At 41.8% G+C, this 19460-nt stretch overlaps 1 protein-coding gene across 1 annotated transcript in view; it reads left to right on the forward strand.

Moving 5' to 3' along the window:
• Nucleotides 1–1280: 1280 nt before the first annotated feature.
• LOC135085952 (transcription elongation regulator 1-like) overlaps nt 1281–19460 on the forward strand; it is a 96030-nt gene continuing 77850 nt past the window's right edge. Inside the window, exons 1-17 of the mRNA XM_063980736.1 lie at nt 1281–1621; nt 12277–12616; nt 13600–13749; nt 13844–13969; nt 14701–14826; nt 14921–15046; nt 15141–15266; nt 15361–15486; nt 15581–15706; nt 15801–15926; nt 16021–16150; nt 16244–16266; nt 16713–16838; nt 17582–17707; nt 17802–17927; nt 18022–18151; nt 19131–19253. Of these exons, the coding sequence (XP_063836806.1) occupies nt 1413–1621; nt 12277–12616; nt 13600–13749; nt 13844–13969; nt 14701–14826; nt 14921–15046; nt 15141–15266; nt 15361–15486; nt 15581–15706; nt 15801–15926; nt 16021–16150; nt 16244–16266; nt 16713–16838; nt 17582–17707; nt 17802–17927; nt 18022–18151; nt 19131–19253 (2365 nt within the window). The 5' untranslated portion in view covers nt 1281–1412. The remainder of the gene's footprint in view (nt 1622–12276; nt 12617–13599; nt 13750–13843; nt 13970–14700; nt 14827–14920; nt 15047–15140; nt 15267–15360; nt 15487–15580; nt 15707–15800; nt 15927–16020; nt 16151–16243; nt 16267–16712; nt 16839–17581; nt 17708–17801; nt 17928–18021; nt 18152–19130; nt 19254–19460) is intronic.

The raw sequence follows: 19460 nt of genomic DNA on the forward strand, positions 1-19460 counted from the left end.
ACACACTGTAGGTGGAGGGACACGCTGTAGGAGGAGGGACACGCTGTAGGAGGGACACGCTGTAGGAGGGACACGCTGTAGGAGGGACACGCTGTAGGAGGGACACGCTGTAGGAGAAGGGACACGCTGTAGGAGGAGGGACACGCTGTAGGAGGAGGGACACGCTGTAGGAGGAGGGACACGCTGTAGGAGGAGGGACACATGTAGGAGGAGGGACACGCTGTAGGAGGGACACGCTGTAGGAGGAGGGACACGCTGTAGGATGAGGGACACGCTGTAAAAGGAGGGACATGCTTTAGGAGGAGGTATATACTGTACTAGGAGGGAGGGGCACTAGAGAAAAGGACACTCCGTGATGGACTGATCAGCTCTGTGGAGGACTGGGACACCATAATTATAGGCTTGGGACACTGCATGTAACACCAGGACACTCCAAGTAGGACTGGGACACTGTTGGCAAAAGCCCTAATAGAAGAGAAGAGAGGAACGCTCAGGAGAGGTGCCTCACTGTAGGGATAGGGACACGCTGTAAAATACTGTGGGAGAGAAGGAAGCTACTAATGGGGGATACAGACGTAGAACAGTGGGTCTAGACAAAGTGCAAATTATAATCGCAAACCAGTCGATAAGTGGTCGAAAAGCCCCTTTTTTGTATGGAGTTTTGACGGATTCGATTTTAGACAAAGTGCAAATTATAATCGCAAACCAGTCGATAAGTGGTCGAAAAGCCCCTTTTTTGTATGGAGTTTTGACGGATTCGATTTTCGATTCGATCAAAAAGTGCGTTTTGTCTAGGGGGGCAGGAGACTTTTTTTAAACATTTTCGATACATCATACGTCGATTATAATCGGATTAAATTTCACATTCGAGTTGATAATCGTTTCCATGAGGTTCGTTCGTTTAATCGATTTTGTAAACGTTTTTTACACATTTTGCTAATTTATTATTTTATCCAGTAGGTTATTATTTTTATTTGAAGTAGGTATTCTTATTTATTTATTACCTACTTGTTTAGCTGGTCCTTAAAATCTGGGATGATTTTCAGATAAATATTAGTGGAAATCGGTATGCAAGATTCCCAGTTATTAATATTGATTTCCCGTAACATTAATTTTTATAGCTGGTTCCCAATGAGAGTCATATTAATTTTTTATTGATTAAACTTCATCGTTATCAGTAAAAACTTAATTAATTTCAGCCACCGTGAAAATCGATTGTCGATTAGACAACCATGTCAATCGACAAAACAAATTGACTTGTGTCAATCCCTAGCAGAGAAGCCGTCGCACGCCGCCATTTTGCGTGAAAATTTGATATTCCGCGGTATTGATGTGATGTGATTTTTCGCAAAAAACAAACTGAATAGTGATGAAGACTTAGTGATTTGTGTTCAAGGATTATTTAGCTAACAATGGGTGAGGAATATATGGAAACGCAAACGGCGCAACCTACGTTGAACGAACTTGTACAGCAGCAGAGTAGGAGTAGTGAACTGAGTTTGACCGAGGCTGTGGATCCTTCTAAAGAATATGGAGGAGATATGCTCGGTTTTGAGGATGGTCCTTTCGACGATGAAGACGTCAACAGCTTTAGAGGAAATCGAGGACGAGGCAACTTCAGGTGAGTACGCAATGTATGGCTGAGAACCACGCCATACCCGGCGTGGTTCTATGAATAATTTAGTCCGCGCTATTATTATTTACTGATTCTAAACGTTTTAGATGGCATCAAAACCTTTTAAACATGAAATTTTGGCACTTGGATTCTTTTTATTACATCAATTTTATAAGAAAGCCCTTACATTATTTTAATTTAGAATAACCATGATTTCTGACTGCATCATATGATTATCTTTTACCATTGTACTTGTGTATTCACTGTCATTCAATATTACAATCTTAGTAGATATACTCAACATCAAATAAACCGCACCTTCCGCGACGCGAACTTTAACGATTTTCTTCTGACACAATCATGGTACCCCAACAATATTGGTGTTATTTGAAAGCCCAGTAAATATCCTTAAAGAAAAACACATTTAATTTCTTAATAAATGATTAACATATACCATAAATGTGACTTGAAAAAATACCTCACTTTGGGCCCACCTATGGGATCAATTAGACCAATTTTTATGGTTATAAAACCAAATAATGATTTCACGTGTCCTCTTTAACAGATGGATAGCAATTAAACCCAACTTAACAGTTTTATAGCCATAAAAGTTGGCTCTAGCGTAACTACCTATTTTTTGAAGAAGTTACTCAGGATCCTTCTAAAGACACATTTTTGGGGTAAAAACCTTTCCTTTAATGAAATTAAGGTTAGAACTAGGCTTTTAAATGGTACCAATATTGGTGGGAAGTAGGGATGCATACGTTTGAAAATGCTTGTCGCGGGAGGTGCGATTTATTTGACGTCGAGTGTAGTTAGCCCCCTGGAGATCTGACCTAAAAACAATATTATAACTGTCCTATTTGTAGATAATATTTTTGGTGGTTATTCCTGAAACACCAGCTAAGAATCCTTGGCACTGTCTCGCTCACACTGGCTTGTTGACCCATGTTACAACTTTACAACATGTTTTGAAAAAGCCTGGAATCGATCCTACACACTAAATAGGTAGCTGTAGTTTGAGACTATCTAATTAAATAAAAGGAGAAACTGACTGACTGACATATCAACGCACAGCCTAAACAGCTAAACGTAGGCACTTGAAATTTGGAAGGGACGTAGCTTAGGTTCTGTAGAGGTGCACTAAGAAAGGGATTCCTGAAATTCCCACGGGAACGGGCCCCTAAGGGGGTAAAACGAGATCCACGCGTATGCAGTCGCTAGTTTAACATAAAGAAGTTGTTATGATGCCATCTAAATCTCGATTTTAATTCCGCAGACCTTACCATCTCGATACCAACTTATAACCTGCGAACGCTGGCAATTTGGCCGTATAATCCATCAGTAGCACTTCTAGTTTTAATATTTGTTGTTATTTACATAATAATGTTTCGTTTTGATGACCTATCGACTCAATTATCAAGTGATACAGTACAGCAAAACTTTAATACAATCACAACTCATTCTCACTAAGATTTCCATGCAAATCCAGTTTAAATATGTTTGATATCGATAGTACTACATTGATTGAAAAAGAGGCTGTCAAAGGTGACTGAGTTTCTTCCGCCACTTCTTCTCAGCACCAGCCCATATGTTGTCCCGAAGTGGTGGTAGGGCAAGCTATATTTGGGATGTGTATGAGTGCCCTGGAAAGGGCCTATGTACTGAATAACTATTCGATTTGATTACACAGCGTTTGCTAAATTACCTGTATTACCTAAATTATCATTAAAAACTAAACATAATAAAAACTATTTTTTTATGCTGAGTGTGTGCTGAAAGGATGTAAGTCACTAATTTAGTTTTTTGAATGCTCTAAAATCGTCCTTGAAATGTCTAATACAGGGGTTCCCAAAGTGTTCCCTGGTGCGCTGTAGAAATTTCATATTGTAAATGTTTCAATTTTTGTTCCTATCTACCTAACGTAACTACTATCATCATAGGTGCCTATTTCTTTTGACTGAACCTTTTTCAAAGAGCAGGGCGGAATAGGGAGTAGTGACAAAATACTAAATTTGTAACTGGTGCGGGGTAAAAAAGATTGGGAACCCCTGGTCTAATAGATGCATAATGTGCTATTTGTGACTGTATTTATCGTGAAATGCATGATTGTGTTAGGTATTCTGTCTGTAAAAACCTAGTTTTGCTGTGTATGCATGAGCATTTCTGTGTCATAGTTTATTATGTATGTATATTTTATGGAGTTTATTAAATGAAGTGGACATCATTTGGCTGAAAAAAAAAAATGAAATTGTGTTTCTTCTCCCAACCCATCTGGCCAGCGTGGGGAGTCTTAAGCTAAATTCTTCATTTCCCTCTGGTAAATTTTATTCTTCATGCAGTAGATGGCAAATTAATTAAGGATGACGTGTATTTGAAATAAATTCTTATTACAACTGTGTGACCTTGAATATTTAGAATTGTTACGTAAGAATTGCCCAATCTGTTATGTGACCATGAAAATCAAAACTAACTTCAAGTTATTCAATATATCAAAATGTTATCCAACTGTATTAGTTTAAGCAAACGTTATTACGTTTAAATATTCTTGCTGATGTTATAAATTCACAGCTGGCGAAAGTAACGAAAGAAATCGTCTGTCCTAAACAATTTCAAATAATCAAAAAAGTTGCACATTTTGTGCAACCTTTGCACAAAACGTAAAATTCAATAACCAATAACAGCTTGTAACTCCCAATCCTGTATGTTTTATTACACATTTTATTCTTCGAAGACAAAAAAATCCTTGAAATTGTTGTTGTAATTTTGTAAACGTAAATAATTTGGCCAATGCTCTGCCTGTACGCTTTGTAATGTTCGTATACTACAATAATATGCATGTTGTGTGTATTATGAAAGTAATACAAAAACCATTCTGCATATTTCGTGTAATCTTTGGAACTACTGGGCTGTTAAAATTATCATTTACAGCTACCGGTATGAATTGTTAAATAATTTTTCATCCTGAGTTAGTATTATCCATGAAATGTCATTATACAGTGTGAGTCACGTTAAAGTGTACATATGAAAATAGATGAAACTAGACCTATTTTTATCGACAAAAAAGAGGTCAAAAATTTTTTGAGATTTTTTTAAAAAAAATTATAGAATTTTTTTTCTTCCAATTACTTATTGTAAAGAAAACGTAATAACTTTTAAAGTAAGCGGTATATCCTGATGAAATAAAAACAGTAATAATGCTAAATAACAGGCAATACTAAAAAAATACATAAAATACATAAAAAAGGCCTACAAATAATAAAAAATGATACTTTTTGAAAAAAAATCTGCTTTTAAATTCGTGTTTTTTTGGTTATTTGATAAATATCTCCAAAAAATGCCCCTATAACCGGCAGTTTTTATTACTTTGTATTATTCTCTATCGTATTACCTTCGTAAAACCAAAAATAGCATGTCTCTATCCCTATCACAACGTTTGCAATCATCGTTTGAACTAAGCCTCTCCGGGCGCGCCATTCAACGCTTCGTTAACAACGAAACTGAAAATGGCTCTAGATTTGTTATTTTGATAAAGACGAGTTAGATTTCAAATAAAAACAAAAGATTTCGAAGCAAAATAAGCATTTTAGTTAAAATTAAAATTGTCTCTAACTGTAGCGGAGAATAATGTTGTGGCAGGCCTTTGTTCAAACGATCATAGCAAATGTTGTGATAGGGATAGAGACGTGAGATTTTTGGTTTTACAAAGATAATACGATAGAGAATAATAAAAAGTAATAGAAGCCACCTGTTATAGGGGCATTTTTTGGAGAAATTTATCAAATAACCAAAAAAACACGAATTTTAAAGCAGATTTTTTTCAAAAAGTATCATTTTTTATTATTTGTTGGCCTTTTTTATGTATTTTATGTATTTTTTTAGTATCGCCTGTTACTTAGAATTATTACTGTCTTTATTTTATCAGGATATACCGCTCAGTTTAAAAGTTATTACGTTTTCTTTACAATAAGTAATTGGAAGAAAAAAAATTCTATAAAAAATTTAAAAAAAATCTCAAAAAAATGTTGACCTCTTTTTTGTCGATAAAAATAGGTCTAGTTTCATCTATTTTCATATGTACACTTTAACGTGACTCACACTGTATTGTTTGCTTCCTTCCTGCGATGGATTATTTTGGGCAATAACCTACTATAATAATGGTAACTGATCAATTCGAGAGGAAATCCTGCAGACTAAACTGATGATGGTGATTAATATCTATTAAAGTCTATTATTTTACGTGGAAATCTTTGGGGGAGACTGTCCAGCAGTGGACGTCATTTGACTGAAACTAGTTTTAATAAGAGATAGAAACATATCATTAAGTTTGTCTATTCAGTCTGAATAATTGGTTATTATTAATCATTTTAATCAATGATAAACGGATTCCTTCTTAACTTCTAGAGTTGATTTTTTCTATGAAATTATATTTTTAAAATAACTCAATTTATTGACTACACAATGATAAATTACCACTTAAAATTACGTAAAATTATAACGAGAAATTCTTGCCGTATGCGTATGTACGATGTCTAGAAAACACCTATGTAATATTTACAGAAAGCATGATGGCGATTTCGTAAAATAAATATTGTACTGTGTACTGTGTAATAAAACATTTTAATTGTTTTTGAACTGTTACCTACTTGTTGCGGTTACAGCACGAATATTAAAAGTGCTACCTAAGGAAAAAAATACTTAACATGCGTATTTTGTTTACCTGATTTGAAATACCTAAGTTTAGGTAACCGGTTCGTACCGCTCTGCGATTATTTTTAATTTGTAAATAAAAACATTCTAGTGCTTATTATGAGTCTTTGTGAAAACAGTATGTACCTAGCTGCCATCTGGTATATTGGCTAAGACTAGCAGCAGACCACAGACTTTTTGTCGGCCGATAGTTGGGTCGGGCTGTTGATCAGTATGGAGATGTATGAAGTGCGCACTTTACATCGGCCGATTCTTCATACAAATTAAAGCCGATAGTGGTCGAGCTGTTAATCAGTATGGATATGTATGAAGTGCGCACATTACATCGGCCGATTCTTCATACAAATTAGAATCGGGACAACTATCGGCCGACTAGAAGAGTGTAGTCTGGGCTATGTGCATGTGGATTGAGTGATCCTTGCTTCAATCTTAACAAAAATCGAGGAAGTTTTACTTAAAATATGTTAATAATAATAATAATAATAAATTTCATTTATTCAGATTACAAAGATCCAATTATGTTAGTAACAATGTTCTTACATCTAATGTTAGTAGTGATATTTGACATTATTAATTATTTACATATATTTGCTCCTGGTTTATTAGAGCGGTGATCCAATGTCTTATCAAGACACTGTCTGTTAAAACATTGCGATGAAGTTTAAAAATTTGTTAAACCTAAGATAAAAATGTTATGGCCAATAAATAGGAGCACTCATACCGCACGCTTTAAGAAAACGTCAACATGTTTATTTCAGAAAATAAAGCCTTTCCACTTCTTTTTATAGTATTGAAAAATTGTTAAGAATATGTTAAAACTATTAACAAATTCCGAAATCCCTTGCACGTCCCGTTCCAAAGTTATGACGATTATTTAGGATCACTCACACCGCACACGGGCCGTATGAGTGCTCTTCAAGATCATGACTATTTATTAATAAATACGTTTTATTTCTGTTGGGAAATGTGTGCAAACTGACGAGCGAATTTGTTAAAGAATAAGTGTGACAAAACTTAGAAGCTGAAGGAAGAAATTAACCTTTATTCTTTCCTCCAATATGCCGTGTGAGTGATCCTTACTTTTACCTCTATCTGCTTATATGTAGTTCGTAGGCAGACTGAGCTAGTATCTAAAATTGTTAATAGTTTTTAACAATAACTTGGCATATATTTTGCTTTTATTAAGGTCATAATTTAAGAAATATCAGGCTTAGATGATTCCTAAAGGAAAATTTTGATTAGGGTACATATGATTTTTTATTTTGTGAGACTGTTTCGATTCATCAGAAGTTTTCCTAAGGACGTTATAACATAACCCAGAATAACATATAGGCTATAGGTAATTTATGACGATATACGATATTGCAAGAAGGGCTCAGCCAGCGGACTGTCGCACGTCAGCTCCACATTTAAGCCAGTCTTGGGTTTCGAAAGTTTTAAGACGCTTTCGGGAGACTGGTGGCTTTATCCCGAGACCAAGTTGTGAACAGCGTCGGTGCACATCGCAGAGGAATGACCGTTTTTTCATGTCAACCTCTCTATGAAATCGTCATTTGACTGGTATCGACGTCCAGCAAGAGCTCAGAAATGTTCGTAGGATAGCTGTTAGCGTGTGGGTGGATGGTGGACAGTTCGTCTAAGATATAAGCAATAAAATTTGACTCCAAAAAGGCCTGCCACAGGCTCAAAACTGACGGCAGGCCACCGACTAGCACGCTTTCAATTAGCTCGTACACGTCCTTAAGAAAACTTCTGGTGAATCGAAACAGTCTCACAAAATAAAAAATCATATGTACCCTAATCAACATTTTCCTTTAGGAATCATCTAAGCTGATATTTCTTAAATTATGGCCTTAATAAAAGCAAAATATATGCCAAGTTATTGTTAGAAACGATTAACAATTTTAGATACTAACTCAGTCTGCCTACGAACTACATATGAGCAGATAGAGGTAAAAGTAAGGATCACTCACACGGCATATTGGAGGAAAGAATAAAGGTTAATTTCTTCCTTCAGCTTCTAAGTTTTGTCACACTTATTCTTTAACAAATTCGCTCGTCAGTTTGCACACATTTCCCAACAGAAATAAAACTTATTTATTAATAAATAGTCATGATCTTGAAACGCACTCATACGGCCCGTGTGCGGTGTGAGTGATCCTAAATAATCGTCATAACTTTGGAACGGGACGTGCAAGGGATTTCGGAATTTGTTAATAGTTTTAACATATTCTTAACAATTTTTCAATACTATAAAAAGAAGTGGAAAGGCTTTATTTTCTGAAATAAACATGTTGACGTTTTCTTAAAGCGTGCGGTATGAGTGCTCCTATTTATTGGCCATAACATTTTTATCTTAGGTTTAACAAATTTTTAAACTTCATTGCAATGTTTTAACATATTTTAAGTAAAACTTCCTCGATTTTTGTTAAGATTGAAGCAAGGATCACTCAATCCACATGCACATGTCTGGGCTTAGGCTAAATTAAAAAATTATACTTACGAGCAAAATTATGGAATCCACCGTTGTGTTTGGTTCCGAGCGATCTTAAGAACTGTATGGCTGTTATGTATCTACATTATCAATGAAATCTATACTTAATATTACAAATGCCTAAGTAACTCTGTCTGTCTTGCTTTCACGCCCAAACCACTGAACCGAATTTGATGAAATGTGGCATAGAGATAGTTTGAGTCCCGGGAAAGGACGTTTTAGGACATAGGATAGCTTTTATCCTGGTTATTGAAACAGGGACGCGCGCGATAAAGTTTTTCTGTGACAGACAAAATTTCACGTACGCGGGCGAAGCCGCGGGCGGAAAGCTAGTTTTATAATATTACCTTTTAAATGGTACCATTTTTATTTGTTTTATTAGCCATTTAGTTCTTACGAACGCTTGGAACAAATAAATATGGTGATTACATACTTTTGCTCCCGATTGTAGAGGCTAACTATGAGGCTTCATGAAAACAGTATACCTAGGTAGCGTCTGGTATCTGTGTGTTTGCTAAAAGGTACATCCATCTTGTATCGATCAATACTCAATACCCCACCCTTTCACGATTGGTTATACAAATTGAAATAGTGCGCCGAGTGTGTGGACACTACCTGCGAATACTTCGTCGAAACCTGAAGCGAGTAGTGTAGCTGAGATGACGGTGCAATTACGCTATGCGCGAACTTGATCGAATCAGTACCTCTAGCACGAAAAAGTTTCGTCTTCGAATCGTTTGCGTATTCGACAGAATTTAATACCCAGCCTTCGAATCCAAGGATGGAGTGGAGGTCACGTACCGGAAAGGTGGACCGACGACCTCATAAAGGTAGCAGGAAGGCGCTGGATGCAGGCCGCCACCAATCGGCCATTGTGGAGGTCATTGGGGGAGGCCTATGTTCAGCAAGTGGACGTCCTATGGCCTATGGCTGAAATGATGATGATGATGTTTTGTTCATGCTACCATTTCTCATACTAAATTCGCTTTACGTCACGTTCACAAGGGCGCTGTTTAAGTTTTAAATATTTTAATGGCGATTCGAACACGCAAACGATTCCACGTCAAAACTTTTTCGCGCTACAGGTACAGATAGTGTGAACACTCATTTTCAGTCCGTTTCGCCTCGATCGTGTTCGATCAACTTCGCGCATATTGCAACTGCGACGTACCTATTTGCAGGTCTTACCTGTATAGCTAGGTACACTAGACATGGGGTGAGACGGTCATTAAACAAGCACTTGCGCACTAGAGAGATGCACCGGCGCGAATCTAAATACAGTACTGTGATTGGTCGCAATGAATCTGTAAACGGGATGCGTAGATTGATGTCCAGACGGGAGTGATAAATCAAAATTTCGTCTGACCGTGCACGTGATTAATACGCAAGTTTTACTGTCGGTTTTGAGGCATAAAATATCAATTTTGATATAGAAATTGTTGCCGAAAGTGTGTCTGTGATCTTGGGATATAGTTTTACTTAACGTAATTTTATTTCTGTAGAGAAATAGTTGGACGTTTGAACGAAATACGTCGCCGTCATTACGAGAGATTTTTATATAAGTAAAATTTTATAAAAAAAAAAAAAACCGACTCCAAAAAACCTACACTAAAACGTAGAAAAATAATTACTAATTACCTACTTATTTATTAGGACGATTATTATTAATAGTTATGTAGGTATACCATGATTGATACTTCTGGAGTCGGTGCCAAGATTATGAAACATGTAAAGTTTGCCTGCACCGACTCCAAAAGTATCAATCATGGTATACCTACATAACTATTAATAATAATCGTCCTAATAAATAAGTAGGTAATTAGTAATTATTTTTCTACGTTTTAGTGTAGGTTTTTTGGAGTCGGTTTTTTTTTTTTTTTATAAAATTTTACTTATTTCTTGCTTTTTAGTTAACTAATTATTACCTTGATGTTACCACTGAAGGTAGGCAGTACACTGAGACCAAAAAAAATTGGTTCATAATCGGCGGAGATATTGCGTACCTATAAAAAAGTTCATCCCCAATTTTCCACCCTTGGGGGTGAAATATTTTCTTCAAATTCGCATGAAACCACCCTTTTGATAATACCTATTCAACAAAAAAATAGTCGTTCAAATCGGTTTATAATCGGCGGAGATATTGCGTATAAAAAAGTTCATCCCCAATTTTCCACCCTTGGGGGTTGTTTTTTTTAATATTAAATTTAAATGGGACCACCCTTGAGGTATTACCTATACGCCGAAAAAAGATTTGTTCAAATCGGTTCATAATTGGCGGAGTTATCGCGTAACAAACATAGAAAAAAAAAAAAAAAAAAAACATACGGGTCGAATTGAGAACCTCCTCCTTTTTTGAAGTCGGTTGAAAATGGCCGTGTTCATAAATGTGAAAATTTTAAGATATATCACATTGCAATAGTATTGGTGATACATATTGAAGTGAAAACAATTGACAGTCGAAAATAAAATATTAAATTAAAATTAAGTTTCTCGTGAGTGCTCGTACCTTTACGATATTAGACCTTTATCAGGCAGTTTTTCGAAGGGGGCACATGGGAATTTAAACGCCATATTTAGTGCCAACCGCCACCCCAGTGGAAATCTCTAAGGGGGAAGATGGGAATAAAGGAGCTGACAAAACATGTTGTATAAAATTTTTAGTTGAAGTAAAAAGAGAAGTGAACATAAGTGAAAGATAAAAAGAAATTATATCTAAAAGAAGTTTCTAGTGAGTTTTGGTCGTACCTTCGTGATACTAGACCGTTATCAGACGGGTGTTCGAAGGGGACACATGGGAATTTAAACGCCATATTTAGTGCCAACCACCACCCCGGTGGTAAGCTCGAAGGGGGAAGATGGGAATAAAGGAGTTGATAACTTTTGAAGAAGAGCAGTATTGTGGTGAAGAGAAGATGGCAGCCGTTTGCGTGGTGAAACCGTTTGCTATGTATGGAAATTGATTATTATATTTATTATGCTTTTGGTACTTTAGCTACTGGCTTAGGGGGGGCCAAGTCCGATTTTTTATTCAAATCGTTTGATTTAGCTCCTTCAAAGCGATTTCCAGGGGGGGCTGGAAAAACGTTACTTCGACATTACGTTACTCCGACACTACTGAATATCGACATGACTTTACTTCGACATACACTACTCAGACAAAGGCGTATATCCTTTGTCGGAGTTCAGTTTTTCAGCCCCAGGGGGGACGCCCATGGCTTTGGGTTATGACATGACAATCATTTTGGGGATGAAAAATAACAATTTAACAGTGTAGTTTTCAGTCTGCAATAGTTTGTTTTTGGTAGAAGTCTAGTAGTTCCAAAGATATAGAAATTTGTAACCCGGCTTATAGTATACATTAATTTTTATGCTCTGCGATGCGATCTGCGGTCTGCGATCAGTGCAAAATGAACGCAGCCCGCATGTATGAACTGGCTCTAATAAACGTAATTTGCAGACGCGGCGGTAACAGAGGCCCACCACCAGCTTGGATGAACGGGCCCCCGCCTCCGATGCGGTTCCGCGGCCGCGGCTACGGGCCCGGCGGCCCCCCTATGCGGGGCCGGGGCTTCTTCCGCGGCCGCGGCGGGCCCCGCTTCGGGCCGAACAACGGGCCGAACTACGACAACAACTGGGGGCCGATGGGGCCGCCGCCGCCGGGCATGATGGGCGGCCCCCCTCCGTTTGGACCCCCGCCGGGGATGATGCCGCCGGGGGGGCCGATGGGACCGCCTCCCAATATGATGGGGCAGCCGCCTCCGTTTGGCGGTCCGCCCGGCATGCCGCCGCCTAATATGGTAAGTTTTTACTATGTTATTATAAAGATCTAGCGCAGTGGTTCCCAAACTTATTTTGTCTACTGCCCACTTTGAGAAAAAAATCTTTTTAGGGCCCCCATTTGTAGTCGAGAGGCGAGTGCTCAGTCGGTGTCTAAGAGACCTCCTAGTAAATGACGCCTCCCAAGCCTCTACACAACGTCCCGATTTTTTTTCTGGGTCTTACCGCCCCCCTTTAAGCCTGCAGCGCCCACAAGGGGGCGTTATCGCCCACTTTGGGAAAGACTGGTCTAGCGTATAACTGAGTCCAGACTCTTGAGGTATGATGGAGTGGTTTGTGACGTCGAACGTCAGCGAGACATCAGATGTCATAAGATCCAATAATAATGAAACTAAAATTGATATTAATTAAAAACTTTAAGCGTTAATAAGAGTCATCTTGAACTAAATTTTAATAACTTGAAAAATTTAGACATTCCACCAGTACGTACTAAGCGTTTCGATGACTCTTTTATAATGCAAACAGCCAGGGACTGGAATTCGCTGCCTGCTGCTGTCTTTCCCGAACACTTTAATCCGGGCCTTTTCAAGGCGAGAGTGAATAGGCACTTACAGGGCAGATATGCACCATCCTATACTGCATCTCACTGAAAACCAGTTGCTATTGCGGTCAAATACCTGCCTTGTTTTGCATAAAAAAAGACAAGCTAGTAAGTGGAAGGTGTCATGGGTTCAATTCCCATCTTAGGCCCAGAACACACGGTGAAACGCAATTGCAACAAAACTGCAACTTCTAGTTACTTTTGAGTTGCATCTAAGTTTCTGCCATAGATTCCGTTGAGAGACCACACACGACGCGACCATTTCCAACCGGTTTCAAACTGGTCGCGTCATGTGTGGTCTCTCTGGGCCTTTGGCAATAAGATTTTTTTCAAGTTATTTAATCTTGATATGTTCGTTCATAGATTGAATTGTGACTTTAACTTACTTTCGTATCCTACCAGCCCGCACCAGAAATCTGGGTGGAGACCAAGAGCGAAGACGGCAAGTCTTACTACTACCACTCGCGGACGCGCGAGACCACCTGGACGCGGCCGCAAGAGGGGCCCGCGCTGAAGGTCGTCCCGCAGGCAGAGATGGAGGCTATGGTGCAGGCTGGTAAGTGGCACTTACTGTAGAAGTGTAGGCTATGTGACACTTACGACACTACGACGTTAGACCTGGTCCCAAGAGAGCCCCACTCTGTAGAGCAAGAGCGAAGACGGCAAGTCTTACTACTACCACTCGCGGACGCGCGAGACCACCTGGACGCGGCCGCAAGAGGGGCCCGCGCTGAAGGTCGTCCCGCAGGCAGAGATGGAGGCTATGGTGCAGGCTGGTAAGTGGCACTTACTGTACAAGTGTAGGCTATGTGACACGACACACACCGTCTGAATGGTACATGTACGACGAGCTAAGTGACACTTAAGACACTCTACGTCCAAGTGATACCCGTAGAACGAGGTAAGTGACACTTAAGACACTCTACGTCTAAGTGACACCCGCAGAACGAGCTAAGAGACACTTAGGCTGCTCTACGTCTAAGAGATACCTGTAGAATGAGCTATGTGACACTTAAGACACTCTACGTCTCAGTGATACCCGTAGAACGAGCTAAGTGACACTTAAGACACTCTACGTCTAAATGACACCCGTGCAACGAGCTAAGTGACCCTTAAGACACTAAGTGACACCTGTACAATGAGCTAAGTGACATGACACTACGTCTCAGTGCTACTAACTGTAGAACAAGCTAAGTGACACTTAAGACACTACGTCTAAGTGATACCCGTAGAACGAGGTAAGTGACACTTAGACACTACGTTTCAGTGATACCCGTAGAACGAGCTAAGTGACACTTAAGACACTTTACGTCTAAGTGATACCTGCAGAACGAGCTAAGTGACACTTAAGACACTATTGCTACGTCTCAGTGCTACTAACTGTAGAACGAGCTAAGTGACACTTAAGACACTACGTCTCAGTGATACACGCAGAACGAGCTAAGTGACACTTAAGACACCCTACGACGTTAGACCTGGTCCCAAGAGAGCCCCACTCTGTAGAGCAAGAGCGAAGACGGCAAGTCTTACTACTACCACTCGCGGACGCGCGAGACCACCTGGACGCGGCCGCAAGAGGGGCCCGCGCTGAAGGTCGTCCCGCAGGCAGAGATGGAGGCTATGGTGCAGGCTGGTAAGTGGCACTTACTGTAGAAGTGTAGGCTATGTGACACTTAAGACACTACGACGTTAGACCTGGTCCCAAGAGAGCCCCACTCTGTAGAGCAAGAGCGAAGACGGCAAGTCTTACTACTACCACTCGCGGACGCGCGAGACCACCTGGACGCGGCCGCAAGAGGGGCCCGCGCTGAAGGTCGTCCCGCAGGCAGAGATGGAGGCTATGGTGCAGGCTGGTAAGTGGCACTTACTGTACAAGTGTAGGCTATGTGACACTTAAGACACTACGACGTTAGACCTGGTCCCAAGAGAGCCCCACTCTGTAGAGCAAGAGCGAAGACGGCAAGTCTTACTACTACCACTCGCGGACGCGCGAGACCACCTGGACGCGGCCGCAAGAGGGGCCCGCGCTGAAGGTCGTCCCGCAGGCAGAGATGGAGGCTATGGTGCAGGCTGGTAAGTGGCACTTACTGTAGAAGTGTAGGCTATGTGACACTTAAGACACTACGACGTTAGACCTGGTCCCAAGAGAGCCCCACTCTGTAGAGCAAGAGCGAAGACGGCAAGTCTTACTACTACCACTCGCGGACGCGCGAGACCACCTGGACGCGGCCGCAAGAGGGGCCCGCGCTGAAGGTCGTCCCGCAGGCAGAGATGGAGGCTATGGTGCAGGCTGGTAAGTGGCACTTACTGTACAAGTGTAGGCTATGTGACACTTACGACACTACGACGTTAGACCTGGTCCCAAGAGAGCCCCACTCTGTAGAGCAAGAGCGAAGACGGCAAGTCTTACTACTACCACTCGCGGACGCGCGAGACCACCTGGACGCGGCCGCAAGAGGGGCCCGCGCTGAAGGTCGTCCCGCAGGCAGAGATGGAGGCTATGGTGCAGGCTGGTAAGTGGCACTTACTGTAGAAGTGTAGGCTATGTGACACTTAAGACACTACGACGTTAGACCTGGTCCCAAGAGAGCCCCACTCTGTAGAGCAAGAGCGAAGACGGCAAGTCTTACTACTACCACTCGCGGACGCGCGAGACCACCTGGACGCGGCCGCAAGAGGGGCCCGCGCTGAAGGTCGTCCCGCAGGCAGAGATGGAGGCTATGGTGCAGGCTGGTAAGTGGCACTTACTGTAGAAGTGTAGGCTATGTGACACTTAAGACACTACGACGTTAGACCTGGTCCCAAGAGAGCCCCACTCTGTAGAGCAAGAGCGAAGACGGCAAGTCTTACTACTACCACTCGCGGACGCGCGAGACCACCTGGACGCGGCCGCAAGAGGGGCCCGCGCTGAAGGTCGTCCCGCAGGCAGAGATGGAGGCTATGGTGCAGGCTGGTAAGTGGCACTTACTGTACAAGTGTAGGCTATGTGACACTTAAGACACTACGTTTAAGTGATACCCGTAAAACGAGGTAAGTGACACTTAAGACACTACGTCCAAGTCCAACGAGGTAAGTGACACTTAAGACACTCTAGGTCCAAGTGATACCCGTAGAACGAACTAAGTGACACTTAAGACACTTTACGTCTAAGTGATACCTGCAGAACGAGCTAAGTGACACTTAAGACACTCAACATCCAATTAATACTCGTAGAATGAGCTAAGTGACTTAAGACACTCTACGTCTAAGTGATAACCCTAGAACGAGCTAAGTGACACTTAAGACACTCTTCGTCTAAGTGATATATCTCGAACGAGCTAAAAGACACTTAAGACACTGTACGTGTCAGTGGTGCCCGTAGAACAAGCTAAGTGACACTTAAGACATTACGTCTAAGTGATGCTAACTGTAGAACGAGCTAAGTGACACTTAAGACACATCCGTAGAACGAGCTAAGTGACACTTAAGACACCCTACGACGTTAGACCTGGTCCCAAGAGAGCCCCACTCTGTAGAGCAAGAGCGAAGACGGCAAGTCTTACTACTACCACTCGCGGACGCGCGAGACCACCTGGACGCGGCCGCAAGAGGGGCCCGCGCTGAAGGTCGTCCCGCAGGCAGAGATGGAGGCTATGGTGCAGGCTGGTAAGTGGCACTTACTGTAGAAGTGTAGGCTATGTGACACTTACGACACTCAACTTCTAAGTGACACTTAAGACACTACATCTAAGTGGTTCCTCTACAATGAGCTAAGTGACACTTAAGACACTCTACGTCTAAGTGATACCCGTAGAACGAGCTAAGTGACACTTAAGACACTACGTCTAAATAGTACCTGTACAACGAGCTAAGTGACACTTAAGACACTACGTCTAAGTGACACCCATAGAACGAGCTAAGTGACACTTAAGACACTTTACGTCTAAGTGATAACTGCAAAACGAGCTAAGTGACACTTAAGACTCTAGGTCCAAGTGATACCCGTAGAACGAGCTAAGTGACACTTAAGACACTTTACGTCTAAGTGATAACTGCAAAACGAGCTAAGTGACACTTAAGACACTACGTCCAAGTCCAACGAGGTAAGTGACACTTAAGACACTAGGTCCAAGTGATACCCGTAGAACGAGCTAAGTGACACTTAAGACACTTTACGTCTAAGTGATAACTGCAAAACGAGCTAAGTGACACTTAAGACACTCTACGTCTAAGTGACACCTGTACAACTAAGTGGCACTTAAGAACACTCAATGTCTAAGTGACACCCGCAGAACGAGCTAAGTGACTAATAAGACACTACGTCTAAGTGACACCTGTACAACTAAGTGACACTTAAGACACCCTACGACGTTAGACCTGGTCCCAAGAGGGCCCCACTCTGTAGAGCAAGAGCGAAGACGGCAAGTCTTACTACTACCACTCGCGGACGCGCGAGACCACCTGGACGCGGCCGCAAGAGGGGCCCGCGCTGAAGGTCGTCCCGCAGGCAGAGATGGAGGCTATGGTGCAGGCTGGTAAGTGGCACTTACTGTAGAAGTGTAGGCTATGTGACACTTAAGACACTACGACGTTAGACCTGGTCCCAAGAGAGCCCCACTCTGTAGAGCAAGAGCGAAGACGGCAAGTCTTACTACTACCACTCGCGGACGCGCGAGACCACCTGGACGCGGCCGCAAGAGGGGCCCGCGCTGAAGGTCGTCCCGCAGGCAGAGATGGAGGCTATGGTGCAGGCTGGTAAGTGGCACTTACTGTACAAGTGTAGGCTATGTGACACTTAAGACACTACGACGTTAGACCTGGTCCCAAGAGAGCCCCACTCTGTAGAGCAAGAGCGAAGACGGCAAGTCTTACTACTACCACTCGCGGACGCGCGAGACCACCTGGACGCGGCCGCAAGAGGGGCCCGCGCTGAAGGTCGTCCCGCAGGCAGAGATGGAGGCTATGGTGCAGGCTGGTAAGTGACATTTATACTTTAGGAGGAGCTAAGAGACACTTAGGCTGTTCTACGTTGCGCGAAAGCGTGTGGAATAAGCGCCACCAGGAGAGCTCCAGTCTGAAACCTCAATTACTAGGCTGAGACGCAAGCTATGGTTCAGGCTGGTAAGTGAAATTACTCTTTAGGAGCTAAGTGACACTTAGGCTGTTCTACATCTAAGTGACACCCGTAGAACGAGCTAAGTGACACTTAAGACACTCTACGTCTAAGTGACACCCGTAGAACGAGCTAAGTTACATTTAAGACACTACGTGTCAGTGGTGCCCGTAGAACGAGCTAAGTGACACTTAAGACACTCTACGTCCAAGTGATACCCGAGGAACGAGGTAAGTGACCCTTAAGACACTCTAAGTGACACCTGTACAATGAGCTAAGTGACTCGATACTACGTCTCAGTGCTACTATCTGTAGAATGAGCTAAGTGACACTTAAGACACTCTACGTCTAAGTGCTACCCGCAGAACGAGCTAAGAGACACTTAGGCTGCTCTACGTCTAAATGATACCTGTAGAATGAGCTATGTGACACTTAAGACACTACGTCTCAGTGCTACTAACTGTAGAATGAGTTAAGTGACACTTGCGCTGGTTTGCGTCGCAAGACCTCGTGGACTCGGCACCAGGAGAGCTTCTCTCTGAGATATTCAAATTTCTGTCTTGTCAGGGACCACTTTTTTTTTCAAATTCCTATGAAAGAGGAGGTCGATTTCTTGCCCACTGTGCGCCGTTTGCGTTGTGTTGCGACTCGTCACGTCACGTCACTTGTTTATTACGATGTCTTCGTGGACCACTTGGAAATCCTCCAGGGACCACCAGTGGTCCGCGGACCACCGGTTAAGAACCACTGATCTAAAATCATCGATAAGTTTTTATCAAAACGCGCATCCTAGCCCGGCAGCTGAACTCTATAGAAACCTAATATAAACTTTTGTCCCCAGGTCAAATCCCCGGCGCCCAGATGAATCCCAACCAGATGGCCAATACCAACATGAACATGATGCCGAATGGCGTCATGAACACAAACTTCATGAACCAGCCGCCCCCATGGATTAAGGAGCAGGGTGAGCTTGACATAATTAATTTTAGCCATGTGGTTCTGATTGAATAGGGCTTTATAGAACCACCTCAGCATCTCACCTGTTCATATAAAGATTATGAGACATGTAGAGGCTCCTTAAGAGCAAAATGACGATTTGTAAGAACTATTTATTAGTCTAAACAAATAAAGAATTTTGACTTTGATCTCCACTCTTCCCGTGGATGTCATA

This window comes from Ostrinia nubilalis, chromosome 30 (assembly GCF_963855985.1).
Source record: "Ostrinia nubilalis chromosome 30, ilOstNubi1.1, whole genome shotgun sequence".
Lineage (NCBI taxonomy): Eukaryota > Metazoa > Arthropoda > Insecta > Lepidoptera > Crambidae > Ostrinia > Ostrinia nubilalis.